This window comes from Salmo salar, chromosome 28, assembly GCF_965601325.2.
Source record: "Salmo salar chromosome 28, fSalSal1, whole genome shotgun sequence".
In the NCBI taxonomy this organism is placed as follows: domain Eukaryota; kingdom Metazoa; phylum Chordata; class Actinopteri; order Salmoniformes; family Salmonidae; genus Salmo; species Salmo salar.
In genome coordinates, this window is record NC_138318.1 from 13,278,235 (window position 1) to 13,293,212 (window position 14,978).

The following is a 14,978-nucleotide window of genomic DNA, read 5'->3' on the forward strand; positions in this document are numbered from 1 at the left end:
ACACAGATTTCTTTCCTCAGGGCTGTGGGGGGAGACAGGGAGCCCCACCCTCTTAAGCAGCTTGAGCCCCACCCTCTTCAAAATATATATCAATGCTTTGGTGAGGGCACTAGAACAGTATGTAGCACCCAGCCTCACCCTACTGGACTAATAAATCAAATGTCTACTGTTTCCAGATGATCTGGTGCTTCTGTCCTCAACCAAGGAGGGCCTACAACAGCACCTAGATCTTCTGCACAGAATATTTCAGACTTGGGCCCTGACAGTAAATCTCACTAAAACAAAAATAATGATTTTCCAAAAAAGATCCAGTTGCCAAGACAACAAATACAAATTCTATGTAGGCACTATTGCCCTAGAGCACACAAAGAATTACACCTACCTTGGCTTAAACATCAACACCACAGATAACTTCCACAAGGCTGTGAACGACCTACGAGACAAGGCAAGAAGGGCCTTCTATGCCATCAAAAGGAACATAAAACTCAACATCCCAATTAGGATCTGGCTAAAAATACTTCAATCAGTTATCGAACCCATTGCCCTCTATGGTTGTGAGGTCTGGGGGTCCACTCACCAACCAATAATTCACAAAATGTGTCAAACACCAAATTGAGACTGCATTCAGAATTCTGCTAAAATATACCTTGTGTACAAGTAAAACCCCAAACAATGCATGCAGGGTAGAATTAAGACTATATCCGCTAGTTATCAACATCCAGAAAAGAGCTGTTCAATTCTACAACCACATAAAAGGAAGCGATGCCCACACTTTCCACCAGAAAGCCCTCACCTACAGAGAGATTAACCTAGAAAAGACTCCCCTCAGCCAGCTGGTTCTGGGGCTCTGTTCACAGACACAAACAGACCCTACAGAGTCCCAGGACAGAAACACATTTAGACCCAACCAAATGACGAGAAAACAAAAAGAGAACTAGTTGACACACTGGAAAGAATCAACTGAGCAAATTGGATTCTGGCCCTAAACAGAGACCTGGAACAGATCTAGGATGATATGTATTATCAGCTCATCAGTGTAGACTCCACGTTACAACACACACACTAACACACACTGTCTCCCCAATCCCGAGGCCTGATGTCCAAAACTGTTAAGCTGCAGCATTAGCCTCGACTTCCCCACCTCTTCACTTCCTCTCCTTCTCTTCCTCTCCTCCTCTCCTTGTCTTCCTCTCCTTTTCTCAGTTCATTCAAAAGCTGTTTGCTTAAATTCATTCACTTTTTTTCTTACATCCTTTTCTGCAAACACAGAGTTTATTTTTAGTTGGCCGAACTTTGCAGTGCGTCAGGGTTGCTAGGTAACGATCGGGTGAATGACGTGAGTTGGGATGAGAGATGTTATGTTCTGAAGTCATGTCCTGGTACACATACACAGACACTCATACACACATACACACACGCCTCGTCGCTCCCTGTCCCCACAAATGGCTGGACATGATGACATGGGGGAGGGCTCTGTTAGCTTCACAGCTGTAGGCTCTGTTACAGTGTGCTGTGCTGTGCTGTGTACCCTCCACTTATGACTCATAAGTGACTGAATGACTTACTGTATAACTCATGGCTAAAATGAGTATAATTGCACACAAGAACATATGCTATGGCATTGAGCTGAGCTCAGTTTTCCTGTGTGTTATTGCTACTCAACTGCATTCTGCTATGATTGGAGTTTGAGCGTCGCTACAGTGTATACAGAGTATACTGATGGGATTTCTCTTCTCTACTGTGTCTGTGTCTCTTTAGCATGTAGCAGAATATATACATTATATATCTACCTGATCAACCTAATTCTCTTTCTGCTTTGTTTGCTGCTGCGATGCCTCTCCTTTCTTATCTTCCTACCTTTCTCTCGCCCTTTTACTCGTTCTTTCTCTCTCTCTCTTTATATCTCTCTTTCTATGTCCCTCTCTCTCACCCTTTCCTTTCCTTTCTCTCTCTCTCTATCCCTCTCTGCTTCCCTCTCTTCCTGCGGTAAAACATCACACACTTCCACTTTAGGAAGTGCCTACGACAGAGGACTTGCATGTCCAGTTGAGCGTTATTCAACTGCCTATAGGGTCAGGGGTATGTACTGTACTGCAATGTGCTCCCACCTCCTCCCTCTCTCTCACCCTCCCTCTCTCTCTCTCCCACTCAGGCTCCCCCTGTCTCTCTACCCTCCACCACCCCTCTGCACGATGCCACGGCTGTTGAGACTAACCAGGTTGACAGTGTGTGTGTTCAGTGTGTGTGTGTGTGTTCACCGTCTTAACTGTAGTATCAGGCGGTTGTTCGGTAGTTGGTTGTTTTTCTGTCGGAAAGCAGAGTCCTCTCAGACATCTCTCTCTCTTCAGGTCCACTGGTTCCTTCCTTTAGCCTCGGGGTGCAAACAAACAAGCCCACTAGAAACCTGCCAAAAGTAGCCAGGCTAAAGCTACAGTGGTGCAGTAGAAACGTCCCTAAAGAGCGCTCTGTGTTAAGTCTCTCTGTTTTATCTGGCTAGAGGAGAGAGGAGGTGGGTTAAGACTGAGGAGAAGCTTCAGTTCAGTCAGTTAGAACCAACGGGACAACATTTTACGAAGGCTAATAAAGAGGATATAGCTAACCCTGGGATTGGGAGTTTGAGGAGAGTCTGCTCTGTTTGGTCTGTAATAGTTAACCCTGCAGCTAACCTGTCACTGTGTGGACGTGCCTCCCTGTCCTGTGCAGTTCCTGTATTTGTATCTGTTTATGTGTAATGGAGGTGGTTCGGTGAACATGACGACTTGTGTTAGCAACCAGAGCTAAAGCTTAGGCTTTAGCGCATTGGGCTAACACAGTCTCGAGTCATGCAGGCAGCCAATCGAAACCTGGTTGTCACATCTGCACCTGTGGCCAGAGAAGCCGCTGTGTCTGGAGACAGTGCTAGAGACTATTAGAGGCCTTGTCAAGGGAAGTTCCATCAACACTCCCACATACACACTTCCCCCTCCAAAGCACACTCACACATTTCTCCATTCACACCTTTAGAGTGGCTTAATTGAGATTCTCTTTTGAGAACCTGTCTATTATTTTCTATCAGGTCTTATTATCAGCAGGCCTGCTCTAGCCCATCCCTCCCTCCCTCCCTCCCTCACACCCTCTCCCTAGCGCCTGCCTAAATTGGCCTGCCCATTTGTAAACAAGCCATTTTATGCCCGTCTTCTATTTCTGTGCTGCTGAACTACTCCCCATGGAATACTGTTCCCGCTCCTTGTTCCTTCTTCTGACTTTGTTGTTTTCAAATAAAATGCCACCCTTGGAGCAGCTATTGATAAGGAGTGGAAGAGCACTGCTATCCCTAGTTGCCTACAGTATGTGAAATGAATTGTTCAAGGATGATCAAATCAACCAAAGGGCCACAACTTCGCTCGGTCAATTCAATACATCTATTATTCATGCATTTATTCGTTCATTCATTCATTTGTAGATCAGTGCATTCTGTTCCGGACTTGTGCTCATCCGTAAAAGTCCAGAGTTTTAATGTGTCCAGCTGGTGGTTTTAAAGGCTGTGAACAGCAGAATGATTATCAGCAGCAGAATGACTATTAGCCCGTAAATATGGCTACTCCTGTGAGAGACAGATCAATAGCAGAGCAGAACTTAATCTGATTCAAACAGTCATATTTAACACTTGGGCCTGGGCTGCAAAAACTCAGAGTATCAGACTCACTGCCAACTCAGAACAATACAGAGGCAGCAACCAGCTCTAAACAATAAGGCCTGAGACCCATTAGTGACCAGTCATCTGAAATGAGGCGCATCTCTCACTCTGCCCCTGGTAAATTGGCTTGTTAGCTTAAGGATAGGCAGCTTAGGGTTGAACCTTACAATGTATCTCAAATGGTCACCTAACGGTTAAACACTATGTGTCAGACAGTCACCTTACGGTTCAACCTCGTTCCTCTGCCCCAGAAAGGAGATATGGGAGTCAGGTTGGTCCCTTGGTCATGGACATGGTACCGAGCAAGGCCCCGGCTGTGGTCCTGGCTACACCCACATAGGCAGCCCTGTCTAGGGCCCCTTCCATACAGGCCCTACTGGGCTGTCCCTCTCTCTACAGTGGTCTCAGGGGTCCAGGAGACTCAGATGGGCCCCTGGCCTAGTGCTGGGCCCGCCGTGAGTACCACACACACAATGAATATCTCATACACAAATATGCAGAGTACCACACACACCCAGGCACTGCGTGCCTAACTCCGTCACGCAAGAGAAAATAAGCTATACCTGCCCTTCCTCCCCATCCCTCACTCCATCAAGGATGAGGGGTGGGGGGTGACTGGATCTCCACAATGCTTTGTGTGCCCACCATGACTTGAAAGAAGTTTACTATCAGCCCAAACCACCAAGTAGCCCTTCCCCCTACCCCTCTCCACCCTTCCCTTCCTCTCTGGCCTACTCAATTGCAAATGAATACGGGAAGTGTGGAGTCTGGATATCCACAATGCTTTGTGCTGAGGCTCTGCTGAGCTTGTCCAATCACAGCTGTTTTATGTTTGTTGTTCACTGAGGCAGTTTTTTTAATTGAACCTTTATTTAACTAGGCAAGTCAGGCCAATTGATAGAATCTGTGTTAACTTCTGAGCTGCTATGTTTGTTGTATTTGAGACCTCGTTCACTGTTTCCCTGTTGTGGTTTTTAGCTGTGTGTGCTGTGGATTCATTCTGTGATTACTTTATGGTGTGTTTTTAGTAGATGATGCAATGCTCCCATTGGTTTCTACTGTACATAACCTATTCTCTTATTCACATGTTACTCAGATCCTGCTGAAGACCTTCCTCAGAGGAATGAACAGTTAAACAACAAGCATTAACCCGCTCATTTAAAACCAATGGGAGACATTGCAGCTAGATCCTCTATCTATCCTTTGTCTGAATGGTCAGCACTGTTTTCACCCTGTTATTATAAGTCCTATCCTCTCTCTGAGTCAGAGGTTTAGGGGTTTAGCTGGAAAATCCCCAGGCAGATGAGTATGGAAATCACAAGTAGAGAAATGATTAGTTTTGCGGCCTTCGCATCCGCAAGTGTAGGCCTAAGGCTGATTGGCTGGCTAGTTTATTACCGACTCTCTCTCCTAGACGGTCTGGAAATCAGGTCTGACAGGTTCACACACGCACACACACACACACACACACACACACACATGCAAGGTTGACACACTCACACGCGTGCATACGCATGCACACACATGCACATGCACGGATGCAAGCATACACACACACATACACACGGACGCACGCACACACCAATGCATACACACACACGCATACACACACGCATACACACCCGCATAACACACACACACACACACACACACACACACACACACACACACACACACACACACACACACACACCTAGAGATGAAGAAAGTAATTTGTGAGCTTTGATGAGCGAAATGGAGATTTGGGTTCTTTAGGCACTTCCATTCTCAGTTTATTCACTCACCGTGCATCTTAATAACTACTGTAATGAATGTACCTGCTTTAGACTGGATACTGGTCATAGAGATATAGAGATGGAGAGAGACATAAAAAGGGCGAGAGAAAAGAGAATGGTGGAGAGAGAGAGAAATACAAAAAAATGCATAACATTTATAGAATATTGCAGGTTGGGATCGTGCATGAAATAGAGAGAGAGAGAAAGACAAAGGACGAAGACGGAACAAAACAGGGAACAAACAGTTCTGCCGCTCTGACAAACTCTCACTGGGTGGATGATTTGTATTTTGTATTAGACCACACTGAAGGGTGTATGTGTGTGTGTGTGTGCTAGTGTATATGTCCTTCCTTGCTAGTGTGTGTGTGTGTGTGTGTGTGTGTGTGTGTGTGTGTGTGTGTGTGTGTGTGTGTGTGTGTGTGTGTGTGTGTGTGTGTGTTTGTGTGCGCGCCTGCCTGTGTGTCTCTGTGCTCGCCTGTGTGTGTGTCTCTCCCGTTTGTGTGTGTGTGTGTATCAGACCACACTGAAGCTCTGTGGAATGCATGTGTTTACGGAGCCTAGATGGGCATGGGGAGAACCAGACATACCCATCCTTGACTGGTATAAATAGCACTGTTTATCTTCACAGAGTGATCACGCTCTCCGTGTACAGTCTCTGTACCGCTCCACTTCTTTTTGGTCTATCAGAGGAAACAGTCTGAAACAGACAATCTGTCACTATAATATCACTAATATTATGGCATCATCTGTAATGCTGCTGGTGCCCTAGATACCAGATATGAGTTGTGAGATATACAATTTGGACAGTCAATTTGGAGATGCAATTTGCAAAAATACAATTTGATCCAAGGGGCGGTCCTTGTGACGTTGTCTGACTGTGTGTGTGTGTGTGTCGGTGTCTGTGTGTATGTGCTTAGACCTAGGTAAGAGGAACACCAACATGAGAATGTTGTTCATTGACTACAGCTCAGCGTTCAACATCATAGTGCCCTCCAAACTCATCACTCCGTTTGCAACTGGATCCTGGACTGCCCCCAGGGGATGAGGGTAGGCAACAACACATCTGCCACGTTGTCCCTTAACACGGGGGCCCCTCAAGGGTGCGTGCTTAGTCCCCTCCTGTACTCCCTGTTTACCTACGACTGTGTGGCCACGCACGACTCCAACACCATCATTAAGTTAGCTGACGACACACCGGTGGTAGGCCTGATCACCGACAATGATGAGACAGTCTATAGGGAGGTCAGAGTCCTGGCAGTGTGGTGCCAGCACAACAACTTCTCCCTCAACGTCAGCGAGACAAAAGAGCTGATAGTGGACTACAGGAAACGGAGGGCCAAGGCACGCCCCCATCCACACCGACGGGGCTGTAGTGGAGCGGGTCGAGAGCGTCAAGGTCCTGGTGTCCACACCACTAAGGATCTATCATGGTCCACACACACCAACACAGTCGTGAAGAAGGCACGAAAGTGCCTCTTCCCCCTCAGGAGGCTGAACAGATTTGTCATGGGCTCTCAGATCCTGAAAAAGGTATACAATTTGAGAGCATCTTGATTGGCTGCATCACTGCTTGGTATCCGATGGCAAAGCGCTACAGAGGGTATTGCGTACAGCCCAGTACATCATTGGAGCTGAGGTCCCTGCCATTGAGGACCTCTATACTAGACTGTGTCAGAGGAAGGTCCTAAAATTTGCCAAAGACTCCATCCACCAAAGTCATAGACTGTTTTCTCTGCTACCGCACGGCAAGTGGTACCAATGCACCAAGTCTGGAACAGGACCCTGAACATCTTCTACCCCCAAGCCATAAGACTGCTAAATAGTTAGTTAAATAGTTAACAAATAACTACCTGGACTATCTGTATTGACCCTTTTTGCATTAACTCTTTTGACTCATCACATTAGCTGCTGTTACTGTTTATTATCTATCCTGTTGCCTAGTCACTTTACCCTACCCATATGTACATATATACCTCAATGACCTCGTACTCCTGCATATCGACTCGGTACTGGTACCCTGTGTACAGTATATAGCCAAGTTACTCATTCCTTGTGTTATTATCTTTCTATTATTTTTCTATTTTTCATTCCTGCATTGTTGGGAAGGGCCCGTTAAGTTAGCATTTCACTGTTAGTCTACACCTGTTGTTTACGAAGCATGTGACAAATAAAATGTTATTCGATTTTTATTTGAGATGCGTGTGTGTGTGTGTGTGTGTGTGTGTGTGTGTGTGTGTGTGTGTGTTTGTATATGTGTGAGTGTATGTATTTCAGTGTGGTCTAAGACATGTTAACTACTACCCCTGCATGTTAGTTAACACAGTGTTTTGACAGAGCCGCCCTCCATGGATGTTTCTCCCTCCTCCTTCTCTGACCTCTTGACATAATGACCTGTGAACTCTGAGGGCAGGGAGACCACACCCTCACCAGCCTGCCTGGCTAAGGAGAGAAGTTGCCCTTAGACACTGATATCGGATCAGCTCACCCTTCCCAAATACTAAAGATACGCATTAGGGGGATGAAGGCAAAACTGATGTTAGATCAGTGTCTAGTGGCAGCTTTATCCTTCTCCGCCTGACTTCCCTATAGGCTATCACCCTCCACTTCCCAACTCTTTTAATGCCTTTTGACAAAATAACCATATTCTGACTTCTATTTGTGTGTGTGTGTGTGTGTGCGCACGTGTGTGCGTGGGTGCATATGTTTGTGTGTGTGTGTTTGCGCGTGTGAACATGTGTGTGTGTTTGCGCATGTTTGTGTGTGTGCATGTGTGTTTGTGTGTGTAGGGAGAAGACTCCAAGTCAGTGTCGGAGGCAGATTTATCCTCGAGGAGTATGGAGGATGAGAACGGCAGCAGAAAGGATGTGTCTGGCTCCCCGGGTGAGACACACACACACACATGCATACCAGGTTTTCAGTTAGCCGGTAATTGCCAGCTTTTGGTAACAAAAAAAAGAGAAAAAAAGCAGATAAATAAAATCGTTGGCGGCCAAATTTACTGGGAGAAAAAACAATCCCATTGCAAAAGAATGTTTTTTATTCATTGATAGAAATACCAGTCGATGTTAATACAATTGACCGTCATGCTTATCGGTCTATAGGTTAATTTGCATAATTTAGTGTAATATAAGTGGTACTTGTGTATTTTTCTTAGTCGTCATGTACAGTTGAAGTCGGAAGTTTACATAAGTCATTAAAACTCGTTTTTTCATCCCCTCCACAAATTTCTGGTAAACTATAGTTTTGGCAAGTCGGTTAGGACATCTACTTTGTGCATTACACAAGTAATTTTTCCAACAATTGTTTACAGACAGATTAATTCAATTATAATTCACTGTATCACAATTCCAGTGGGTCAGAAGTTTACATACAATAAGTTGACTGTGACTTTAAACAGCTTGGAAAATTCCAGAAAATGATGTTATGGCTTTAGAAGCTTCTGATAGGCTAATTGACATCATTTGAGTCAGTTGGAGGTGTACCTGTGGATGTATTTGAAGGCCTATCTTCAAACTCAGTGCCTCTTTGCTTGACATTATGGGAAAATCAAAAGAAATCAGCCACGACCTCAGAAAAAATTGGTAGACCTCCACAAGTCTGGTTCATCCTTGAGAGCAATTTCCAAATGCCTGAAGGTACCATGTTCATCTGTACAAACAATAGTACGCAAGTATAAACACCATGGGACCATGCAGTCGTCATACCGCTCAGGAAGAAGACGCCTAGAGATGAACGTACTTTTGTGCGAAGAGTGCAAATCAATCCCAGAACAATAGCAAAGGACCTTGTGAAGATGCTGGAGGAAACAGGTACAAAAGGATCTATATCCACAGTAAAATTAGTCCTTTATCGACATAACAAGGAAGAAGCCACTGCTCCAAAACGGCCCTAAAAAAGCCAGACTGCAGTTTGCAACTGCACATGGGGACTAAGATCGTACTTTTTTGGAGAAATGTCCTCTGGTCTGATGAAACAAAAATAGAACTGTTTGACCATAATGACCATCGTTATGTTTGGAGGAAAAAGGGGGAGGCTTGCAAGCCGAAGAACACCATTCCAACCGTGAAGCACGGGGGTGGCAGCATCATGTTGTGGGGGTGCTTTGCTGCAGGAGTGACTGGTGCACTTCAGAAAATAGATGGCATCATGAGGCAAGAAAATTATGTGGATATATTGAAGCAACAGCTCAAGACGTCAGTCAGGAAGTTAAAGCTTGGTCGCAAATTGGTCTCCCAAATGGACAATGACCCCAAGCATACATCCAAAGTTGTGGCAAAATGGCTGAAGGACAACAAAGTCAAGGTATCGGAGTGGCCATCACAAAGCCCTGACCTCAATCCTATCAAACAATTTGTGGGCAGAACTGAAAAAGTGTGTGCTAGCGAGGAGGCCTACAAACCTGACTCAGTAAACAAGCTCTGTCAGGAGGAATGGGCCAAAATTTACTTATTGTGGGAAGCTTGTGGAAGGCTACCCAAAATGTTTGACCCAAGTTAAACAATTTAAAGGCAATGCTACCAAATAATAATTGAGTGTATGCAAACTTCTGACCCACTGGGATGTGAAGAAAGAAATAAAAGCTGGAATAAATTATTCTCTGTACTATTATTCTGACATTTCACATTCTTAAAATAAAGTGGTGATCCTAACTGACATAAGACAGGGCATTACTAGGATTAAATGTCAGGAATTGTGAAAACTATTTGGTTAAGGTGTATGTAAACTTCTGACTTCATATGTATATACAGTGAGGGAAAAAAGTATTTGATCCCCTGCTGATTTTGTACGTTTGCCCACTGATAAAGAAATTATCAGTCTATAATTTAATCCTGCAGCGCCCGCAAGGTCCCCCTGCTCAAGAAAGCACATATACATGCCCGTCTGAAGTTTGCCAATGAACATCTGAATGATTCAGAGGACAACGGGGTGAAAGTGTTGTGGTCAGATGAGACCAAAATGGAGCTCTTTGGCATCAACTCAACTCACCGTGTTTGGAGGAGGAGGAATGCTGCCTATGACCCCAAGAACACCATCCCCACCATCAAACATGGAAGTGGAAACATTATGCTTTGGGGGTGTTTTTCTGGGGACAGGACAACTTCACCACATCAAAGGGACGATGGACGGGGCCATGTACCATCAAATCTTGGGTGAGAACCTCCTTCCCTCAGCCAGGGCATTGAAAATGGGTCGTGGATGGGTATTCCAGCATGAAAATTACCCAAAACACACGACCAAGGCAACAAAGGAGTGGCTCAAGAAGAAGCACATTATTAAGGTCCTGGAGTGGCCTAGCCAGTCTCCAGACCTTAATCCCATAGAAAATATGTGGAGGGAGCTGAAGGTTCGAGTTGCCAAACGTCAGCCTCGAAACCTTAATGACTTGGAGAAGATCTGCAAAGAAGAGTGGGACAAAATCCCTCCTGAGATGTGTGCAAACCTGGTGGCCAACTACAAGAAATGTCTGACCTCTGTGATTGCCAACAAGGGTTTTGCCTCCAAGTACTAAATCATGTTTTGCAGAGGGGTCAAATACTTATTTCCCTCATTAAAATGCAAATCAATTTATAACATTTTTGACAAGCGTTTTTCTGGATTTTTTTGTTGTTATTCTGTCTCTCACTGTTCAAATAAACCTACCATTAAAATTATAGACTGATCATTTCTTTGTCAGTGGACAAACGTACAAAATCAGCAGGGGATCAAAAACTTTTTTCCCTCACTGTAGTTACAGCAGGCCAAGGTAGGAGAGTTGGCCACACACACGACTTCAACTGTATCTGGGTGTGGTGGATGTCAGGAGAACGCTACCTACCCAAATGCAGAGTGCCAATTGTAATGTTTGGTGTACGAGGAATAATGGTCTGGGGCTGTTTCTCATGGTTCGGCAAGGCCCCTTTGTTTCAGTGAAGGGAAATCTTAACACGACAGCATACAATTACATTCTAGATGATTCTGTGCTTCCAACTTTGTGGCAACAGTTTGGGGATGGCCCTTTCTTGTTTCAGCATGACAATGCCCCCTGTGCACAAAGCGAGGTCCATGCAGAAATGTGTGTCGAGATCGATGTAGAACAACTCGACTGGCCTGCACAGAGCCCTGACATTAACCCCATCGACTACCTTTGAAATAAATTGAAATAACGACTGCGAACCAGGCCTAATCGCCCAACATCAGTGCCCGACCTCGCTAATGCTCTCCATATTAATGCCAATGATTTTGGATTTAGATGTTCGACGAACAGCTGTCCACATTCTTTTGGTCATGTAGTGTAGCTCAACACCAACATTTTAAAATAGACTACTTGTTGGAACCGCTCGCATCAGGTGGGCTGTTTAGAATGATGTTTTCCCACAAATTGCATTTTGGCAAATGTTTGAAAATTATGTTTTATTGGCTGCTTCATTACAGGTTTTGCATGTTCTGTTAAAGAATTCCACCCTGAAACGTATAAGACTATGTGAAATGTGTTAGAATTATAAGACTATAATCCAATAATGTGTGTGTGAGACAAGTTAAGGGTGAGAAATGGATGGTTGAGAAAACAGAGGACAACAGACCTGGACATGACCTGGTTATGACTCTGAAAACTGATAACAGGAATGAGGGCCCTTCCAAGGCATCTTTAATCTAGGGAGGAGAGGAACGGCGAGAGACTGCCAAGGCTGGTAGAAAAGTGATACAAGTGTGTGTGTGTGTGTGTGTGTGTGTGTGTGTGTGTGTGTGTGTGTGTGTGTGTGTGTGGTGTGTGTGTGTGTGTGTGTGTGTGTGTGTGTGTGTGTGTGTGTGTGTGTGTGTGTGTGTGTGTGTGTGTGTGTGTGTGTGTGTGCGTAGGTGGGGGTGAGAGTTATAAAATGAGTGTGTTTGCATTTTTGACTTCAGAACGTTCTCTGAATAAAGGATTGATCTATTGCAGACTTTGAGTTTTTGAATAATTCTTTATTAACCAGGGCATTACAACCTCTGGGAATTATTTAAAGCATGAGTGATAGTTGAGTTCAACAATTGGGATAAAAATTCTCGTGACAACTTGGTCCTTCGAGCCGGATCTCAATACCTTTTTCTGTCGTCCCATGGGACACCGAAACCGTGCACGGATGGATGAAATATCCGTAGATTAAAGACCTGGCCCCATTCTGAGAGTTCTTTACAGGCCGGTGGCGAACTGGTACACGACAGAAACGGTGACGAGATCCAACCTACATTGAAATCTCAGCTGCAAGGATAAGGTCAGTAATCTTTATTCATTAGTTTGGGGTTAAATGCTAAACTTACTAAAATTGACTTAGAATGGACTGGATTAAATTCCTATAAAGCATTGGTCAAGATAAATGTGAGGGATGATTTTAACTGTAAAACTAACAGTAAGTAAGATTTGTATCGGGTATACCATCCATATAATCTAATGTAGATCAAGTTTAAGACAAAAGTATCTATGTTAGTGTTGGCAGCACTGGGTCACAGATCTCAGTAAGAAATTTCGAAGTAACTAAGTTTGGGTCCGTAATGACCCAAGGTATCTGTGGCCACTACCAATGTAAACTATCTAATGTTGAGACCTAACAGTAAAACTGGTTGATATACATTAGCCGGAAAATGTAATATAGAAGGCGAAACATAATTATATAAATATAGATAAGAAAGTAAGAGCACACACATAGATAGTCAAAAGTATATTTGGAGGGAAACCTAAAATAGAGCGTGTGAGATATGAGATATTAACCGAGTCAAAAGTCATAAGGAGCGGTAACTCGTATACGTGTGAGACCTAATAGTCTATTGTCTAAAAGTAGAGATAGATATATTAATCAGTCAAGTCACAAAAACGATAATTCGCTCACGTGTGAGACCTAATATTTGATCAAAAATCACCTCTATAGATAAGTTTCAATAAAGTAGGTCAGGGACATCATTTGTATGAATATAGAGCGCCTGTCGAAATACGTTTCAGTGGGGATAGTCGAGATCTACCGGAGGCGCGCAAAATAGGTCTGATTATTCCATGAAAGGAGGTACACCCATAGATTGTGAGAATAAACATTAGAAAATAACTATAGTAATTGATTAACAGTAGAAAGCACACATACATAGAAAGTAAATGCATATACATATAAATTGTGAGATTAAGGATAATTGAATCTTAGTGTGATTTCTGTCTTTCTGAGCACTGTGTGTGTTTGTGCCCTAGTAGGTTAGGCAATGAATACAAGTCCGTAAAATTTCTCAAATTGCCAGTAATTTAAAATCTTCCCGGTCCGGTTGTCCGGCGACACATTTTCCTAATGGAAACCCTGATGCACACACGCACCCTCATGAACCCTGATGTGCTCACACACACACATACACACACACACACACACACACACACACACACACACACACACACACACACACACACACACACACACACACACACACGGGTGTATTTAATTTCACTTCTACACATGTCAGCATTATTAATTGTGTATTACATTTACCTGTAATTACTTTGTGTTTCCAGAGGATACACATAAATATTTATTTACGAGTTGAGGCACGGAAATATGCTATACTAATTAGGATGTAATAAAATAAAAGCCTGCACAAATATCCCTACAGATTCCATTCAGTTTACTGTATATATAGACGTAATTGGACTTTTATAAAAAATATAATTTCCAAATTAAAATCGTCGCCATAGCTGTGTAAACGTGTCCCTATAGAGCAGGTTTTCCCAAACTGGGGTATTTAAAAAAAGGTTATTGACATTTTCAAACAGTCCTTTAGTTAGGCCCGCGTCCATATTGACACATAGCAGCTCTATTGGTAGTACTGCTACTACCAGCAGTACTACACCTGCACCTGTCGACGACACAAGTTTTTCTGCTTCCACGAGCACATCCAATGCTATTATCAGTAATTCTACATGTGTGGTTAGCCCAGCTAGTATGGACACTGACAGTTGTGAATCTGATGCAGCAGACGAGCTACTGCCCCCTTACCTGGGAAAGCACCAAACAACAGACAGGGATCTGGGACCATCGAAGAGGTGCAAATATGATGACAAATACATTGATTTGGGGTTCACTTACATTAGTGCCTTTCCTCAGCCACTGTGTGTTATATGTGCAAAAGTATTATCTCACAACTCGATGAAACCTTCATTCTTGCGCAGACATTTAGAAACACAACATGCCAATTTGAAAAATAAGCCACGACAGTTTTTGGAGCGAGAATTAACATGACTTTCGAGTTGTAAGACATGTATAAAAGCATCAGATACCATTAATAAGAAGGGGCTAGAAGCGTCTTATATGGTGAGCTACTGAGTTACTAGGACAGGCAAGCCCCATACTATTGTGGAGGACTTAATTATTCCTGCTGCTGTGGATATGGCTGGGATAATGCTGGGGGAAAAGGCCCAAAAAACTATACAGACAATGCCTCCATCAAACAACACTGTTTCATGACGCATCAGTGACATGGCAGGAGATGTTTTGAAACAATTACTGCTTCGCATACAAGCCAGTGAATTCTATGCGTTACAG

At 43.8% G+C, this 14,978-nt stretch overlaps 1 protein-coding gene across 3 annotated transcripts in view; it reads left to right on the plus strand.

Annotated features, from left to right (window-relative positions):
* Nucleotides 1-14,978, plus strand: part of cacna1g (calcium voltage-gated channel subunit alpha1 G) — a 209,547-nt gene that overhangs the window by 86,619 nt on the left and 107,950 nt on the right. For all 3 annotated transcript variants that reach the window (XM_082970476.1, XM_045710396.2, XM_082970475.1), the window contains exon 13: nt 8,238-8,331. In XM_082970476.1, coding sequence (XP_082826602.1) covers nt 8,238-8,331 — 94 coding nt within the window. The remainder of the gene's footprint in view (nt 1-8,237; nt 8,332-14,978) is intronic.